The sequence below is a fragment of the Sinocyclocheilus anshuiensis genome, unplaced genomic scaffold (assembly GCF_001515605.1).
Source record: "Sinocyclocheilus anshuiensis isolate Anshui unplaced genomic scaffold, SAMN03320099.WGS_v1.1 scaffold51, whole genome shotgun sequence".
Lineage (NCBI taxonomy): Eukaryota > Metazoa > Chordata > Actinopteri > Cypriniformes > Cyprinidae > Sinocyclocheilus > Sinocyclocheilus anshuiensis.
Window position 1 is genome coordinate 4,018,083 of NW_015548296.1, and position 19,922 is coordinate 4,038,004.

The 19,922-nt window shown below is 35.5% G+C and overlaps 2 protein-coding genes across 2 annotated transcripts in view; both read right to left on the minus strand.

Annotated features, from left to right (window-relative positions):
• The window catches only part of LOC107655988 (uncharacterized), a 94,321-nt gene extending 93,361 nt beyond the window's left edge, over nucleotides 1-960 (minus strand). Inside the window, exon 1 of the mRNA XM_016443618.1 lies at nucleotides 799-960. Within this exon, the coding sequence (XP_016299104.1) occupies nucleotides 799-916 (118 nt within the window). The 5' untranslated portion in view covers nucleotides 917-960. The remainder of the gene's footprint in view (nucleotides 1-798) is intronic.
• A 5,894-nt stretch (nucleotides 961-6,854) lies between these two features.
• The window catches only part of LOC107655960 (inactive N-acetylated-alpha-linked acidic dipeptidase-like protein 2), a 153,967-nt gene continuing 140,899 nt past the window's right edge, over nucleotides 6,855-19,922 (minus strand). Inside the window, exons 13-14 of the mRNA XM_016443595.1 lie at nucleotides 17,952-18,150; nucleotides 6,855-7,041 (exon numbers count right to left, since the gene is read on the minus strand). Coding sequence (XP_016299081.1) covers nucleotides 6,855-7,041; nucleotides 17,952-18,150 — 386 coding nt within the window. The remainder of the gene's footprint in view (nucleotides 7,042-17,951; nucleotides 18,151-19,922) is intronic.

Consider the following 19,922-nt stretch of genomic DNA (forward strand, 5'->3'; position numbering starts at 1 on the left):
AAACGACGAGAAAACAGGTTTAATTAAACGTGAAATTTTGAGGTAGAAAGACAGAAATAGTATTTTCTTGAACCTGCTCCATTAATCTTTGTTTTATTTACAGCTTAGAAAAACCTTACTGTGAAAGATGTATTGTTTTCAACTAACTCGGACGAGACAGTACAAGAAACCGATCTGAATTATTCGTTAACGAACAGAACAGATCCGGTTCTTCAACTCACTGACTCACTGATTTGTTTACAGCTGTTTCTCCTTTACCGTTCTGTGGAAGAAACCAAATCACACGGGTTTGGAACAACACAAGGGTGAGTAAATGATGACAGAATTGTCATTTCGGATAAACGACTCTTTTAAATTATATTTTTAAATGTCTCAACATGAATCCAATCAGATGCTGGTTGACGTTTAAGCAAGCCTATGACGAACTTAAAGAAACGGTTCAATTTCTCAACTTACATTTTGACAATAAACAAAGCCATAACGCATAAAAATAACACCGGAAAAGATCAAATAACAACTCCTGTCAAGAGAAACAACTAGAAAAAAAATAAGCTTCTCCCATGCATGCGTGTGAGGTGCACGTTAACGGAGCATTCAGCGGAGGAGAATGACGTCATGGTATTGTATCTCTGAACTGGACATGAAGGCGGCAAATCAGGAGAGATATAAAGATGTAACGTGCTCTGTCCGTTATGCAATATGGTGTTAAATGTTCAATTCAGTGATATAGTGCGGGGTGGGTATTTTAGACCTCTGCGTTGCTATCACACATCGATCTCTCTCTCCCCTGATACTCACAGCACTGCAGATAAATAAAGCTCAGTTTCCAGGGTCTATCCTGGTTTTTCCTTGCGCTTTTGAAAGACACTGGTGTCACAGTGTTTTCTGAGATCCCCTCTGCTGCTGTCGCCATCATTGCATTTAATGTATCCCGTTTCTCGCGTGCGTTCCTACTGGAAGCGCGTGATGCTGCGCGTGCGCCTCGAGTTGCAAGTGCGCGCGTTGTAATGTCACTGCTGCTACTGATACTGTAATTTGAAGGAAAACAATAAGAGCAAAAGGCGAAACTATAATAAAACAAACATATTCAGGAATTCTTTTAAATTGAATAGCAATTTGATGTTAAAGGGGTCATAGGATGCGATTTAAATTTTTCCTTTCTCTTTGGAGTGTTACAAGCTCTTGGTGCATAAAGAAGATCTGTAAAGTTGCAAAGACTAAAGTCTCAAATCCAAAGAGATATTCTTTATACAAGTTAAGAGTCAGCCACGCCTACCTAAAACGGCTCGTTCTAACACGGCCCCACATATCTACGTCAGGATGTGGGAAGATTTGCATAACGCCGCCCAAATGTTCACGCAAAGAAAGAAGGCATAACTTAAATAATGTTCTTTTTAGCAACATCATATGACCCCTTTAAATCAAGGAACTTTACAAGTCAGCATTAGTGTTTTAATACTCTCCCCATACAGTTTTTAGAGAAGGCTGTGACCTTTTCCCTTTTCTGTTTACGACTGCAATGATTAAAGACATTTATAACAACAGATTTGAATAACTCCCTCTTGGATGGTCAAATAACAAAAGTGATTATCACATGTACTTGGAAACAAATATAATGGAATGACAGAGCAGCTGTGTGGAAAGAAATACAACTTTTTGCTAAAAAAAAAAAAAGCTTATTTAAATGGCTGTAAGCCAAAATGTCAAAACAGATACATTGACACAGATTTCATCATTAAGCTCATTAAGGAAATTTTTGTTCAGAGATTTGTTCCTAAGAGAAAACAAATGAACTCTTGAGGATAATTTGATTACTTTAGCCTAAACACTTGTGAAGACAACATAGGTGTTTGAGTGCACTAGAACCCGAGTACCCGCCGGTTGCCGGGGTCAGTATTATTATATTAACATTGGCCATCAGAATCACTTGTAATTCATCTATACTTGACAGAAAAAGGCAGATTATCATTATATGGTTTGTGAAACAGTCTTTCAGTGAGAAATGAAATGAGACTGATGATCCAACTGATGTTATTCCAGCACTGGTATTTATTGCCTTAGGATCATTTTATGTTCCGTGGCGTACAAATTAAGCAGAGAAAAAAATAACATGCATCTAAAAATCCTCTCTACCCTTATTAGAGTTAAGTGCATTTTGAATATCACATTATATTGCTTCTCATTTTAAATATTCCTTTCTCCAACATACCGTGAATTAAATAAAACCTTCCACCCATTTAAACAGCGACAGCGTGTTCACATTGTCCATCCATTAGGTGTTTTCTGACCCATGTGGGTCCACGAGACATCAAACTAAAGACAACACAATTATATTTAATGCCCCACTGGCTATAAAAAAGTCTGGATTCAACCTCTGTGGACCATTGAGACAAAGCATAAATGTCATTTAGTGTCGGACATTAAATGCAATAAAATGTCATTTAGTATGTGTCACCAAACACACTCTATGAATTATGTTCAGGAGTGTTGCTCTCCACACTGGGTGTTCTCAAGCTTTGACATCCCATATACAAGAGTGATTTAACATGCACTGCATTTACAACAATACTGATTTTAGTATAATGTGATGCCATGGAAAAAAATACTGGGAAAAACTGTTTACAGATCTACTCTACATATGTATTCAGTACACGGCTTTCAGGAATACTCGTTTCTGACTGGTCAATCAGGGCATTTAGCGGTTTAGATATTTTGCCGTTGCCTATAACAACTCTATGTTTATTAGACCGCTTATTCAAGTAAAGGTGAACATTTACCATTGCTCAGCAAATTTTCACGGACGAAATCCAGTCTTTTTAATAAGAATCCACACGATCTAGAATTTTTTGTGAGGGGCGAAAATGTTCTCCACTTTCCGAATTTGAATGAATAACCTGCTGCAAAATCTATGTGGAGAAACATTTCGCCCCCACACAAAATTCCAAGTCGGATGGATTCCTATTGAAATGATTAGATTTCACGCCCAAAAATTTGTCAAACAACGATATGTGACTACACCTTAACTGAAACAAATGTTACTTTCTTGTTCAATGCAAGCAAAACTCCACCATCTTGTCTCAGTTATCAGTTGTAGTGAAAATGACATCAGATTACTACACTATTGTTAAAAATAAGCATATTAATGAATTTATTTGGTGAGTAGCCGCATAATAAGCGAGATAACATATAGTCAGATGGTTGTTTTTTGCTAAATAAACCCCTTCTGGTTTGTGTAGGAGTTCTGATCACACTGTCTGGGTTTACTTAAAGATGCAGTCCGTAAGTTTTGCCTCTTTGTCGCCATCTCTGTTTGAAAACCTGAAATTGCAGCTGTGTGCGGAATTATCTAGCTTGCGTGGGTTGTGATTCGGCAAGGCTCCAGCGCGGATGAATCTAATGTTCTGAAGAGTATGTGTGGCAGGCAGTCACCGCACCGGTGTGGATATTTACTGTACTTCGCAATCACAGATTCTAGCCTACGTCTTGGAATATGACCCAAATAAGAATTTTCACCGTATATTGCCATCTGAACAAGTAACAAGTTTGCCACATTTGTTCTGACCAACTGGAGAAAAAAGCATTACCATAAATCTCGCTACCAATGGTGATTAAATATAAAGATCAGTTAGCTCATATCACATCAAACCGTTCAAATTATTATTATTGTTATACTTTATTTTATATTAATGTTAACAACATCAGCATTGGTGACTATGAGTAATGTGTATTAGTGTGCAATTTCTGCACAGTCTAATCTAATTGTCATACTCTTCAAATTTCATATTAAGAAATTCTTTTAACCCAAAAAACAAATTATGCTCCCTTCGAACTGGTTTTCTTTAAAATACAAATCTTTGTAATCCCAGGATATCTGTAATCAGAAGCACATTTATAACTGGTTGGATCATTTTTAACCAAAAAAAAGTTACGGACTGCAGCTTTAATGAAAAAAGGTACAAAACTTGTCACTAGGGCTGTAGTACTAAAATTTACGTATATGCACCATTTAGGGGTAAATAAGGTTTTTTACTTTACTTTATGGTACCACCCCAGTGACAGCTTTGTATCTTGTATGTTTGATTGAATGCAGGTGGTTTTCTGTTGTGAGATGTTACACTGAGAAACAATTACATGTTCAATTTCATTGCCCGACCCTTTATTCTAACGATGAGAATGAATAGCCTACTATTACTAAATTACTAGCCTACTATTACTAAATCTAAACTCTTGTCTAACTTCTTTATCCTAATCTGAATAAAAACACTTCATGCATCTTGCAGCTGCAGTTTTAGAGAGATTTCACATTATATAAAATTCATACAAATGTTAAACAATACAAATGACTGCAATGCACAACATTACTGAACCTGAAAATTATCTTGGGTCAACAGAAAAATAAGACAGATTAAATTAAACGTATTTACATAATTATTTAGAAAATAAAATAAATAAATACAATAGCACACATACAAACACACAGGCAGGTTGACAGTTTAACAGTTCATTTTAGTGCAATGCAAATGAGCTGGACTCTTCTGGGTTGTTTAGCGTAGTAAGCCAGCAGTAGATGGATCCACAGCATTTCTCCATGTGCAAATGCAGTATCTGTTTAAAAGGTTTGTCATAATTATCAAGGAAACGCTGACTCTGGAAAAATGATGCACAGTTTTAAATGGCTGCTCTCTAAAAATATGTTTCAGGGGGTTAGTAAACAGATAAGAAACAATAAAATGGCAAAAAGAAAACAGCAAAAGTCCTTTCAAATGATTACTCGACAAATGAAACATTATAAATAAAAACAACCACAGTACAAGATATTTTGGTAAATGTTTGGTATTTAAATATCTGAGTGCAAATTGCTGCTCTAAAAGCATGTGTGACTCATTTGAAGGAACGTCAATAAATTACAGCTGGGTCAAACTAGATTCCCTGAATTTTGTGTTTCTAATTAAGCTGTTTTTCATGCTTAGGAATTGTTCACCAAAAAAAAAAAAAAAGGAAAAACATGCTGAAAATATACTCTCCCTCAGGCCATCCAAGATGTAGATGAGTTTGTTTGATCAACTCATTTTTTTGTTTTAAATTTGTTACATCTCTTGCTCACCAATGAATCTTCTGTAGTGAATGGGTGCCATCAGAATGAGAGTCCAAACAGCTGATTAAAACATCACAATAATCCACACAGCTACAGTCCATCAATTATTGTCTTGTGAAGTGAAAAGGCTGTGTTTGTTATAGACATTTTTAACTTCAGATCATTGCTTTTGGCTAAAATATGAGAATTGCTTTCACCAGTGAAAATTGTCTCATCTGAATCAACAGTTTAAAGTTAAAACATCTTAATGATGGATTTATTTCTTAGAAACACACAGCTTTTCACTTCTGATGGACTGGGGTCGTGTAGATTATTGTGATGTTTTTATCAGCTGTTTGGACTCTCATTCTGACGGCACCCACTCACTGCAGAGGATTCATTGGTGAGCAAGTGATGCAGTGTTAAATTTCCCTAAATCTATTCTGATAAAGAAACAAACTCATCTACATCTTGGATGGCCTGAGGGTGAGTAGGTTTTACATCAAATTTTCATTTTTGGGCGAACTACTACTGTAAAAGTTAAGTATCTAAAGTAAAAGGGAAGATATTAGTTGCTCTCAAAACCCTTAAAGGGGTCATATGATGCGATTTCAATTTTTCCTTTCTCTTACCCCTTTAATTCCCCCAAAATAGTTACCAGAGGAAAAACAACATTAGTGCAAATGCTGAGAACAAATACACTGGCCGCCAGAATATAAAAGACGTTAACATGACATTACCATGACACAGTCCATTATGACATCCTACACCTGCACTGTTTGTGTAGCTTATATATTTGCCATCCTGGCTCCTCATTGGTGGAATGTCCAATCAAATTGCAAACTCAATTCAGCCCTCTTAAAGACTTGCCTCTGTTCACCTTGAATTTATGACCTATAAACTAAAATACTAACCCTGATCTATGACTACTTTCATATACAAAACTATTAGTACTTTACAAACTATACCACTACTGTATTGCCTAAATGTTCCTTTTCTAGTATCAGAACAATCATTACCCTGAATTCTTGTTTTGTTGACTTGAGCTCTCTTAGTTAAACTTAAATTGGTTTACCTGTACAAAAAAAAAAAGTACAAACATTTTTGGAACAAATATTTCGTTCCGTTCCTATTTTTCTACAGATTCTGAAACAAACACCCCTGAGAGACTGTCACAGTAGCACACGCTGCTGGTGCTTCCTTTCAGCTTTCTCTTTTCAATCAGACAGTATCAGTATTAGTACGTTCTGCATTATGAAGTTTGACTCCATGTTGATTTTGAGTCACAGCATTTCTCCTTTTTCAAAGGTCATTGCTTGCCATTTGAAAAAATGGTGTACTAGTCTTAGTATTATTAACCAAATAAAATATATTCTAAAAACATTTTGAAACGTGTTTCAAACATCAAGTTGAACCTGTTTTGAGTCCTGACTTCCAGTCGTCCTCTTGGGTTTGTGTGACTGGAAATATAAGTGATAAACCTGCTGGTGTTTTTCCCCAGAACAAAAAGTCTCGACCCTGTGAGCTCCCTGACTCTTTTCTCATTAATCTTTCTAGATCCATTTTTGAACATCATTAGAGGAGCAAAAACAATAACTTAGTATTGGCCTGAAGAAATTCCTCAAGTGAACCTCAGGTTAATAGTGCACTTAATAATGATACCCTCTATTTCTCAAAGTGTCTTCAGATCCCTTTGAAACCTCTGTGTCGACCAGAAGATCTCAGGATTTGTGTCATATTCTGACGCCGTGAGGTGTGGTCTCTTTCCAGACATCCGCAGTCATTGCGGGATGTCATTTTCATTCTCAAACAGGTCGAGTCCGCTTTCTACGAGTTTGTCCGCTGAACTGATGGCGCTGGTTACCAGAGTCAGGGACTGGTTGACGTTGTTGTGCCAGGGGACCTCCAGGGCATCCTTCAGGATAGAGAAGCGTGGAGTTTGTCTGCTCAAGCAATAGAGAATGTTCCTGTGTGAGAGAGAAACCAAAGAAAGTGGGGTCTTCAAATGGAACACAAAGTTATAATTAATGAAAAAAATTCAAATAACATTATAAAAAAAAATGAAAGTAATAATACACTAAAATAAACCACAAAAAATTAAATATATTCAAATAATAATATTATTGACGTTCATAAAAATACAATTAATAAATAGTAATTCCAAAATATACATAAAAAAATTAATAACTTAATAAATACAAATATTAATAAACAAATGAAAATAATAAAGCAAAATAAATACTAATAATACAATTGTTTAAATACATTGAAACAATAGCAATATTTCAATAAAACATAAAACATTCATAATAAATTAATAAATGTAAAATTTTTAAAATTTAAAATAAAAAATGACTCCAAATAAAAGCTAATAACATTAATAATGACATTAATAGTAAATAAATAAAAATACCAATAGTAACACAAAATAAATTAATTCAAATAATAACATAATTTACAAATGAAAAAAATAAAATGAACCACAAAAATAATAATACAAATTTTAATCAATTGAAACAAGCATTATTATTAATAAAACATAAAACAATGTTATTAATAAATAAAAATAATACATTTAAATAAAACACAAAATGGTAATAGTTAACTGCCTGTAAAACATATAAATGATATGCTCAGCAACTCAAATTAAACACTAAAATAAACACCAAAACAGCTTCTACATGTAGGCACATCAGATTATGTAAGATTACAGCAGTGAAAATCATTTACATTCTAGAAGAATTATTTAGAACATGTAAATACTATTACAATCTGAACTCCATAAACTGTGCCAGAATGTGAGAACCAGAAGGGCGTAAGTGACATTTTGAGTGAAATGGAGATATATATATCAAATGAAAGCTCTTGATGAGCTCTTTCTACTACCAAACTGACACAAGTGAATTCTTAATAACTTTGGAGTTATTCATTAGAAACCAAAAGACTTGACTCTAAACATACTAAGCCAGTTGGTGCCAAAAGAGCGTAACTGCACTTACGCCCCGTTGGCACTGAGAAATGTACTGTGGGTAAAGCCTGTGGATAGCACTTGAGTCAGATGTAAGCCAGGTAGGTCAACCATGAGAAGAAAACAGTTTTTTACTGCTAAAGATGTATTATTAATCATATTTTGTGACAAAGAGCTGGATGACGAGGGAGAAAATGAAGTATCCAGAATTCATTGTCAGCGAGGTGCAGCTAGCTAGCGGGTAGTAACCAATAACTTACATTCTGATGGTATGTCCCAAGTGAAAGATAAATATACTAAAATGTATTTGAAATATATTTATTTCATGCTAAGTATACTACAAATACATATTTATGTGCTTAATAAAAATACTTTGCAATTGTACTTTTAGTACTAAACTGGTATACTTAAAGTCTGCTAAATTGGAACAATTAATTTTGTACTTAATGCACTTTAATTGTAAGAAAGTAGTGCTGAAGTCCAACTAAAGATATACTAAAGTATATTTGATTGTGCTAAAATGAAACTATTTCAAGTATACTTCAAGTACACTTTAAATATCTTGTATTTAAAGACTGATATTATTCAAAGATCATACAATCCTCATCAACACTGACATTAAAACACATTTTAGGCTTAATATTGAGAAATGTGCACAAGTAGTAGTCCAAATAAAGTTAATTATAAAGCCTTTATTCAAACATGGCTGAATAAAGGCCACACACTCTGAGGAAGGCTGGATGGCCGAAATGCATCAGTGTGCAGTGTTCTAGTCATTTTTAATGTTTCTAGAGTGAGCCATGTTTGAATAAAGGCTTTTTAACATTTTGGAACTGGAAGAAGTGCCTTGGATCCGTAGTTTCTATAGATATAATTTTGAACCCTACCAAAGAGCACCTTCTGGGACTATTAAACAGAGGTCCTTTCAGCAAGTAGCACTCCAAGATGTTTTCTTTGAGTCTTTAAAGTTAATTATAATTTTTATATCAGTAAGTCTTGAGCAATATGTCAGTAAATATATTAATAGATTTTAACTATACTTAGTATGAAAATATATTAAATACAGTGGTGTGAAAAAGTGTTGGCCCACTTCCTGATTTCTTATTTTTTTGCATGTTTGTCACACTTTAATGTTTCAGATCATCAAACAAATTTAAATATTAGTCAAAGATAACACAAGTAAACACAACATGCAGTTTTTAAATGAAGGTGTGGGTAAAGCCTGTGGATAGCACTTGAGTCAGATGTAAGCCAGGTAGGTCAACCATGAGAAGAAAACAGTTTTTTACTGCTAAAGATGTATTATTAATCATATTTTGTGACAAAGAGCTGGATGACGAGGGAGAAAATGAAGTATCCAGAATTCATTGTCAGCGAGGTGCAGCTAGCTAGCGGGTAGTAACCAATAACTTACATTCTGATGGTATGTCCCAAGTGAAAGATAAATATACTAAAATGTATTTGAAATATATTTATTTCATGCTAAGTATACTACAAATACATATTTATGTGCTTAATAAAAATACTTTGCAATTGTACTTTTAGTACTAAACTGGTATACTTAAAGTCTGCTAAATTGGAACAATTAATTTTGTACTTAATGCACTTTAATTGTAAGAAAGTAGTGCTGAAGTCCAACTAAAGATATACTAAAGTATATTTGATTGTGCTAAAATGAAACTATTTCAAGTATACTTCAAGTACACTTTAAATATCTTGTATTTAAAGACTGATATTATTCAAAGATCATACAATCCTCATCAACACTGACATTAAAACACATTTTAGGCTTAATATTGAGAAATGTGCACAAGTAGTAGTCCAAATAAAGTTAATTATAAAGCCTTTATTCAAACATGGCTGAATAAAGGCCACACACTCTGAGGAAGGCTGGATGGCCGAAATGCATCAGTGTGCAGTGTTCTAGTCATTTTTAATGTTTCTAGAGTGAGCCATGTTTGAATAAAGGCTTTTTAACATTTTGGAACTGGAAGAAGTGCCTTGGATCCGTAGTTTCTATAGATATAATTTTGAACCCTACCAAAGAGCACCTTCTGGGACTATTAAACAGAGGTCCTTTCAGCAAGTAGCACTCCAAGATGTTTTCTTTGAGTCTTTAAAGTTAATTATAATTTTTATATCAGTAAGTCTTGAGCAATATGTCAGTAAATATATTAATAGATTTGATTTATACTTAGTATAGAAATAAATGTATTTTAAATACATTACTTTTTTTTTTAATTTTTTTACTGTGGGTGTTATCATATAGGCACTCAGTTACTGCTTAGCCACAAGAGAGAGAATGCAGAGAAGGGACAGACAGACAGAGACAAAGGAGATGGCTGGGGAAAGCATACAAGAAATGCAGTGAGTAAACCGTTATACAGATGTCCACCTAGGATCATTGCTGTAAAAAAGAAAGACTTACTTTCGTGCACAAATGACGGTATCCCACAGCCTTATGTGGATTTCCACCAAGCTTTACAAGTCAGCCAGTCAGAGTAGGCTACTATTTCATGTACAATTCACTATTCCATCTGAAACGTTCTTTATGACACACATTCCTACTAGTTAAAATCTATTAACGTTTTATTTGCTTTATTTATTGTCTATTTTCTGACATATCACTCGATACTTACTGACATAAAAATGATAATTAAACTTTATTTGGAGTACTACTTGTGCACAGTGCACATTTCTACTGATGAAGATTGTATGATCTTTGAATAATATCAGTCTTTAAATGCAAGACATTTAAAGAGTACCTAAATTATACTTGCAATAGTTCCACTTTTAGCACAATCAAATATATTTCAGTATATCTTTAGTTAGACTTCAGCACTACTTTCTTACAATTAAAGTGCATTAAGTAAAACATTTGTTGTTCCAATTTAGCAGACTTTAAGTATACCAGTTTAGTGATACAGTATGTGAATAACATGTAAATGTATTTGTAATTTAGCATGAAATAAATGTATTTAAAATACATTTCTGTATATTTATTTTTCACTAGAGAAGGCATCTGTAAAGGCTTTTCAATTGACCATTTGGCCAAATTGTTAAGTGGCTGAGATTACCATTTCAGTAAAATTAACCACATTCAATTAACTAATTTGATGTAAGGGCTTTTTATGTGATATTTTATTTTATCACAATGGATTGTTATTTCTTTAATCTCATTAATGTAATGTTTTGTTCAAATTGTCAGCAGATGCGTCCATGTTTTTGTACACGTATTGAATAAAACATTGGTGCCAAAAAGGCGCAAGTGACTTTTTTTATAAATTAAAAAAATATATATATTTGTTTTTTTCTGAATAAATGTTAAAATAGTGTTCAATAAGTATCCTGTCATCCATGTGTGTACACATTTTTATTATAAAAGATTGAAAGTATAAATTTAAAAAAAAAATGATTTTTTTTTTCTGAATAAATGTTAAAATAGTGTTCAATAAGTATCCTGTCATCCATGTGTGTACACATTTTTATTATAAAAGACTGAAATAAGTACACAAAATCAGATCAAACTATGGTCAATTTTTGTTTTGGCTCTCCTGTAAAGTTGGTGAAATGTCACTTACGCCCTTCTGGTTCTCACCCCTCGAAATATTAGCACAACACTTATTAATGCAACAAAAATCACAATGTGAAAAATGTTCAAATATCTCAGGGTTTGTGAACCCCAGTTTGAGAAATGTAATTTTTGGAGACAACCAAACTGAATCATTTTTTGGTTCTTCAAACTGGTACTCTGTTCTCTGTCTAGACAGTTGCCAATGCTAATCTACCCTATCTGTGCTTTAAGGTTAAAATAATCTAGATTTAAGATATGCCGCATATGCCTTTCATCATGCATTCAGTTCGCATGACTGTCCAAGGAGATGAGAGGTGCTACAGTAAGAGGAAAATACGTAACGACTTATATGTTGTCATGTACTGTACTTACATTCAGATATAACACAGAGCATAAATACAAAACAAAATCAATACCAACGTGTCTTAAAACAACCTTGGAGCAACCACGTAGAAATCAACCGAACTCCTGCATGACAATATTAACAGACTTATATGGGCTATTTTCTTCACGGTTCAGGGTCACGCATTGGTTTCTGTTTTTGGAGTGTTTTAACCAGCTTCAATAAACGAGACAATTCTTTACCTGTAAACAGGTCGACTAAAGTTGAGAAAGAGCCTGTGACCTTCAGAATGCAAACTTTATAATGAACTTGCTAACTGGAAGGTAGAAATCACATGAGAACAGAGCTTGTTCTCCTATCACCAAGCCAGAGATAAAATTTAGAGCTGGAATAAATGTGTTAGCTTACTGTTTGTTAGCATTTTAACAGAATTATTAATCTTTAAAAACACAGTACAGTGAAAGACCTCAGAGCATTTTATCGGTGTGATTTATTTGAAGTGAAAGACTGAAATGTCCACATCGCAAACACTCTCTTTTCATTCCCAAAGGAAATGGTTATCCTTTTTTTTTTGTTCACCCTGTGAGTCATAATACTCAGAAAGTAGCTACCCTTCGTTCTTAAAGAAACGTTCCGGGCTCAATACAAGTTAAGCTCAACTGACAGCATTTGTTGAATGTTGATTACCAAAGGACACTTTGACTGACTCGCTCCTCACTTTTCTTTTTGCTTTTTTTATGTTTTTTCTTTCTTGCTTGCTTTCTCTGTCCATCTAAACGTCTTTATATATTTTTCCTCATATTTTTGTTAAAAGCACATACTGTACTTTAATTATTATGAGTTGTAAAGTATACATAACTGCACACGATATTTATGAAATAAAAGGCCATTTAAGTGTACAAAGAGCATACACTTTCAAGACTATTCGCCTGTATAAATACAGATGTACTCAAATCCAACTTAGCGAGTTAAAAAGTACTCTAAATGCATTTATTATAATCTAAACTATAGTTCGTTTTTATTTAATTGCTGTTAAACATACAGTTAAGGGTCCAAAAACATTACTTTAAGTTTGCATTTAAGGGTATAGTTCAACAAAAAATGAAAATTCTGTCATTTTCTCAACCCTCACGTTGTTCCAAACCTGTAGGAGATTCTTCTGTTGAACACAAAATATTATATTTTGAAGAATGTTGGTAATCAAACAGTTGACGGTAGTCAGACTAGTATTTTTTCCCTATGGAAGTCGATGGCTACGTCAACTGTGTGCTTAAACACATTCTTCCAAATATCTTCTTTTGTGTTCAACAATAGAAAGAAACTCATACAGGTTTGGAACAACATGAGGATGAATAAATGATGACTGAACTATCCCTTTAAGTATATTATTTTAATGTATATTATTCCCATAAAAAGTATTGCTATTTCCACATATATGCTAAGCGATGGAATACTGTTCTGTGTGAAGAGCTGCGAGTTATTGTCCATCACCTCCCTTCTTTGAACAGACATTAAAGTTACCAGGTTTACAGGTTTTCAACATTACATTACAAAGTTAAAACACCTTTGCCAAAAGCACAAGTTCCACAATCCAGATCTTTAGATGCAACATAAGACCAATTAAACTACTGACCCACAATGACAAGTAGTGCAGGTTGTTCATTTTCCAAGTCTTGTCCCTTTTTTTACAATTTCAGTCATGTCGTTTTTACAGCAACTTTTGCTAGAGGTCTTCTTATATAACTCTCCATAAAATCTTTGAGATATTGATCTGGGCTCCCTGGTAACACCATATACTTTGTTTTTAATGGAGAAAGAGTTTACCTGCACAGCAGCTACAAATCGAGTTTAGCGTACACAGCGGAGTCCCCTGCGTGGGTCCAGATACTATCTTTTCCATATCTACTGCATATTGGCGTTTGTTTTATCTGTAGGAACAAACCCTCTAGAGTGTCTGTGAGTGCTAGTGAGGTCAAACTCTTACCTGCAGCCTGACACCGAAGGAACAGTTACGTTTGACAAGCGTGTTCAATAATGACACAACAAAAAGTTGACAAAAGACAAAAGTGACATTTTTGTTTATGATTTATTTACTCGTATGGCATTTCAAACCCATATGAATTTATTTTTGGGACTGAAGTCATAAAAAGGATGTCACACCTTGACGAAAATGTACCTGTGGGAACTTTTTTGCGAGATTCGAAATACGTAGCATCATGTACATTTCGTGACTTATTCAATGTGAAATGTCCACGCTAAGTGGCGCTATACGTTTTTTTCCCCAGAATAGATGAACGTAAATATGACGTATATTTTATATTTTAGCTCTTTCATCGTGAGTCATGTTTTACACTGGATTCGTACCCAAGGATTCCACATCCTAAGTCCAATTCCATGCTAGCTGAGCTACCGAGCAAGCTTGTTAAGTCCGGAAAGCGAAACATGGAGCTGTAATCATAACTGTGTACGGAAACGATTACAGGTGCTCGCTGTTTTATGCCTCTAGAGTTCATTTCTGTTGGAATCTGCAGTGATATGTACTTATTGGTACTTACTATTACTTACTGTAATATAAAAGCTATCATATGATTTCAGAAGATGTGGAATATAGTCATATGGGTCACTTTTATGATACTGTGAGGGTGTTTTTTGTTACTGTATATTATACTGAAGCTTGACAGCCCTTATTCACCATGCACTCGTTATATGGAAAAGAACAGCATGAACATGCTGCTAAACGTCTCCTTTTGTGTTCCACATAAGAAAGTAAGTCATAGGGTTTGCAATGACATGAGAGTGTGTATATGTCAATAAAATTGTAATTTTGGGGGAACTGGGATTGCCTATATTGTAAAAAGCAAAACATCTTTTTCCAGTCTGTGGAATATAGTCATATGGGTCACTTTTATGATACTGTGAGGGTGTTTTTTTGTTACTGTATATTATACTGAAGCTTGACAGCCCTTATTCACCATGCACTCGTTATATGGAAAAGAACAGCATGAACATGCTGCTAAACGTCTCCTTTTGTGTTCCACATAAGAAAGTAAGTCATAGGGTTTGCAATGACATGAGAGTGTGTATATGTCAATACAATTTTAATTTTGGGGGAACTGGGATTGCCTATATCGTAAAAAGCAAAACATCTTTTTCCAGTCTGTGGAATATAGTCATATGGGTCACTTTTATGATACTGTAAGGGTGTTTTTTGTTACTGTATATTATACTGAAGCTTGACAGCCCTTATTCACCATGCACTCGTTATATGGAAAAGAACAGCATGAACATGCTGCTAAACGTCTCCTTTTGTGTTCCACATAAGAAAGTAAGTCATAGGGTTTGCAATGACATGAGAGTGTGTATATGTCAACAAAATGGTAATTTTGGGGGAACTGGGATTGCCTATATCGTAAAAAGCAAAACATCTTTTTCCAGTCTACATTTCAATTCACTGGTTAAAACTGATTAATAAACAGAGAGACAAGTGTATAAAACACAGGGGGTGAAACAGTGAAGATCAGCGAGATGGTGTTAATTCTCACAGGCCAGAACCCAAAGAGAGATAATGAGCAGGTACCCTGACGAGTCTCCCCGCACTTCTTCCGTTTGCTTCCTCTTCTGTTAATTTAATAAAAACCACTCCAGGACACACTGATTGCCGCTGATTACAATTGCATGTCGCTTTGATAATAACAGGGCCCTCCTTCAGTCTAGATTAGCAAAACCAACAGACGGCGACAGCGGCGTCAAAAAAAAAAGTCAAAGCAGAAATGCAGCACCCAGGGTGTGTCGTGGACCTTGAAGATCGATGGAAGATCAAACAAGCATTCACCCAAACACAAAAAGGAGAAATAATGAGAACGTCCATTATGGATCTCCGGCCACTCCATTATGGATCAAGCTGCAACACAGTTCCTTATCAACAACAGAGGCACATCGGTAAATCCCTGTTGAATCAAATCAAATCGCTTTTATTGTCACATCGCCAACAGCACATGTGCCGTGGTGAGTGGAATTCTGAGAAGGAGAGTTTGAGGACACTGGCCGAAGATCAGCATTTTATTCTGCTGAGCTGAGGAGTGAATCACAGTCAACTGAGGGATTTACTTCTATTCCCTGCGAGATGATGTGTGTGTGTGTACCAGCAGTAGTGTTTTACCACATAATTCTGGCCAAAGTCCTGTGGTTTTGAGATCCAGATCTCCTCCACTGAGAAGGTCGCAAGAAACCATTAACTCCGTAATGCAGGCCTGCATTGTGCTTGACCCTTTGTTCACTCCTCTTTGCATTTTCAAGCACCTAATCATGGCTGATGAACAACCAGGAACATTGGATTTAATGAAAGACACTTAGATGCTTTTGTATATATATATATATATATACAGTGGGTACGGAAAGTATTCAGACCCCCTTTAATTTTTCACTCTTTGTTATATTGCAGCCATTTGAATACTTTCCGTACCCACTGTATATATATATAAATATTCTTGATTTATTGACCTGCATTGTTGAATCATGCAATCCCAGTGTTGCTGTCTGTGACGGCAGAAGCTGATGACATCTGCACAATGGCTAAATGATGGTTACTTCAGTCCATCGACCCACAAATCCCCCTTAGGGGTATCATGGGACTATACAGGCTAATAAATTCCTATAGACTTCTACTATAATCTTGTGCTAATTATGGTATTTCACAATGAACAACTAATAATCTTTACGATCATTCATTTTTTATGAGCCTGGAGGCAATTCTTTATAAACTGTATCTGTACCATACGAATATAAAATAAAGAGCCAGTACAGCTTTTTACAAATGCAATATAATTGTCATACTACGAAATGAGCGTTTCTACACTGTAGCATAATATTACAGCGTCTCTGAGAGGAAGCAGGCAATTTTATTTTACTTGTGTATTTATTTTTATTATTTATTTAACATTTCATTTTCAAGATGAGGCAGTGTTTCCGACACTTATGTCTGGGGTAACAAAATTTGACAGAGATGCAAATTGCATGTCTCTCAGCAGCATCTGCCCCAGCAGACCATGGGGAAGTGATGTCATCATTCACTCCCCAACGAAAACACAAGCAGGTTCCTTTTGGAATAGTTCATCCAAACAACTTTTATTTTTTAGTAAACTTTTCCTTTAAGTCGGTTATTTCAGATAAACAGTCCACCGCTCTGCCAGGTGCATGCTGATTCAGCATGCAGCTCAACATGCCACAGTTTTCAAAGCAAGACGCTGCAGTTGCTTAGTCCAACTGACGATGCAACATAGCACTCAATAGCATAGAGCCTTTGTTCTTAATTCTAAAATTAGCTGTCATATCAAGTACAAAATAGCAGATTTTGAGGGAAATAATAACTGGAACAGTTGATTACTTGTTCATCAATATATCAAACTGTATTTAAAAGTATACCAAATCCATCCATTTCATCATGAATTTCAACATGAATGTGACTATCCTATGAGAAGTGGAAATACTGTCAAACTTAACAGCTCATTTTTGGTTCCTTGTCTGAATGCAAACACTTTTCAAAAGCTTTTGAAGATGAAGCTTATATAATATTTTGCATTCTACAAGATGCTTGAAGTCTTTAAAGACACAAACTTCTTGATAAACCTGTGTGGGGAAAAAGTAGGATAGTCAGCCCTCTGAAAAAAAGGTCTTGAACAATATCAGCTACTTTTTTGTTTTCTGTAAAGTCATTTGACAAAAAGTTTGCAGGCTTTGCACATACCACTCTCTTTATCTATTCTCACAAGAAACTTTTTCAGCTTTCACTCACCCCAAACACTCAATAATTAATAACGCTCTGTTGTCAGGTATATCAAAGTATATCCACCAAATGTTTCACCTTGTTTCACTTCCTCTGAAACTTATATGATACATCATGCTTTGCATGGAAGATTTCATGTTGTGAAAATGTATGGATTCTTTAAACCGTCGTTCATGTTCCACGCTTGCGATCTTGTAAGCCAACAGTTACCTGTAAAAGCCGAGAGGTGGGTTTGGGATAAGAAAGCTTTTTTCCAGGTCTCGTAAGACGTCGTTGAGCATGCGTACGTGGGCGGGATCTCTCTCTTTGGGGTCATTGGCAGGACGCATGACCTCAGATTGGAAGAAAGCTGAGTTGTCTCTCAACGATGCAGCCACGTTCAGCAGGTCCGGCCGGCTCAGTGTGTCATCTGAAAAATGTAAGACAAGAATTATGAATATTCAAGTAGAATGTCTGAAACAGTATTTCCTTGCAAAATGTGCTCTATATAATTTATTTTGTTAGTTAACAGCAATAACCTTAATTTGATGACTTTCCATTTTTAACCTCAACATCAAGTTTAGCACAATAGCTCCAGGCACTGAACATCATAATTCTTGTCATTTTTAGGTAGAATAACACGGATGGCCAAATTGGGCTTAATGCATTGCAGTAGCTATTAACCACACCTACCCGTCACTCAAAGCAGCTTTTATCTAATTTCACTTCATCGTCATGGCCCTAATCGTCTCAGACGCACCCTTCGGCTCTGCACTTGACTTCACTTCTTGTTAGCAGCAACTGTTTTGACAGCTTAAGAGCAACCCTCAAAACTCCAGCAGAGCACTGGCCCTCAAAATTAAACAGCATAGTATTTAACGCCAAATCTGTGTGCTAAACAAAGATGTACCCCTGGCATACCTCCATCTGCCCAGAAACAAAAGCTAACAAATGAGTCGAAGACATGCATATTCATCCAGTTTAACAAGATATGTGTTAAAAATATGCAAATATAGTATAGTGTCAGTAACATGACTTGTAACCACTCTATTGTTGGTTGGTTTTAGGGCTTGAATTCAAAAGAATACATTTAAAAACTGACATAATTCTGATATATATCTTTCAACTTGCTTACTCAAGCATGCATCTATTATGTGTTGAGCAGGAGCTGTTAAGAACTGTACAACCTCTCAAGATAATGTCAGGCCTGTGACGGGTGACGGATGTGCATTTTAACAGGCTAGTTCACAGTGTCGCTAAGTTGAAGATTGTTTCACACATTTTCACGCAGAAGAGGCATTTACTAAAATCTAAATTTTGTTGGTAACAAAAAATGTGAGGCACACTCATTCTGAAAACAATAACATTCACTTATTGGAGGCCATTAGACAGCATTTGACATAAATAGCACTTGAGACTTCATGTTAACATATTTATATATAATCTACATGCAGTTAATGTAATAATAAATAACAGCCCTTAAATGCACTTAAAGGAAGTACACTTTCATGACTGTCTCACACTTAGGTACACATCAATGTACATTTTAAACATCACAATGTTTTAATAATCTTTTTTCGTGCTTTAAAGAAGTACCCTTTAAAAAAGTATTAATATTTTCATTTTTATTCAACATTTTAAATGTTTATTTCTGATTCCCTTTCAAGGGAACTTCGAACTGCGTCCTCTAGGGGTCGCTATGGGGAACGCCTCGTCGTGACCCGTGGCTGAAGCATACATTGAAAAAACACCAACAACACGTTGGCCGGCGACAGCCCACGACATCACTACTGGTGCGATTATAGTATAAATAGGCGCCGGGAGAACATGTCATTCTCTTCTTCGTCTTCACTGACCGTTTTGTTTGAAGCGTGCATTTCCGTGGTAAGAGCGATCTATATTCCTATCATTATGGCGAGCACTAGCAAAGCGTTTAGAGGGTGTGTGCATCCGCGTCGTCGTTATTTGACACCTGATGACACACAAGATCTCTGCGTTGTTTATTTGGGCAAAGAGCACGCACGCGATGTCCTTGAGGGGGAAATCCGCGTCCATTGCGAGCGTATTTTAATGAAAAGCTCCGCTCTCGTTTGTCTCTCTTTTCGAGGAAAGGGGGGCAGCCATCTGCTTCCCGCGATTCAGGCCCCGCCGCTGCTGAGGCACGGAAGGGAATGAGCTCGTGGGGATCGCAGGTGGATCTGG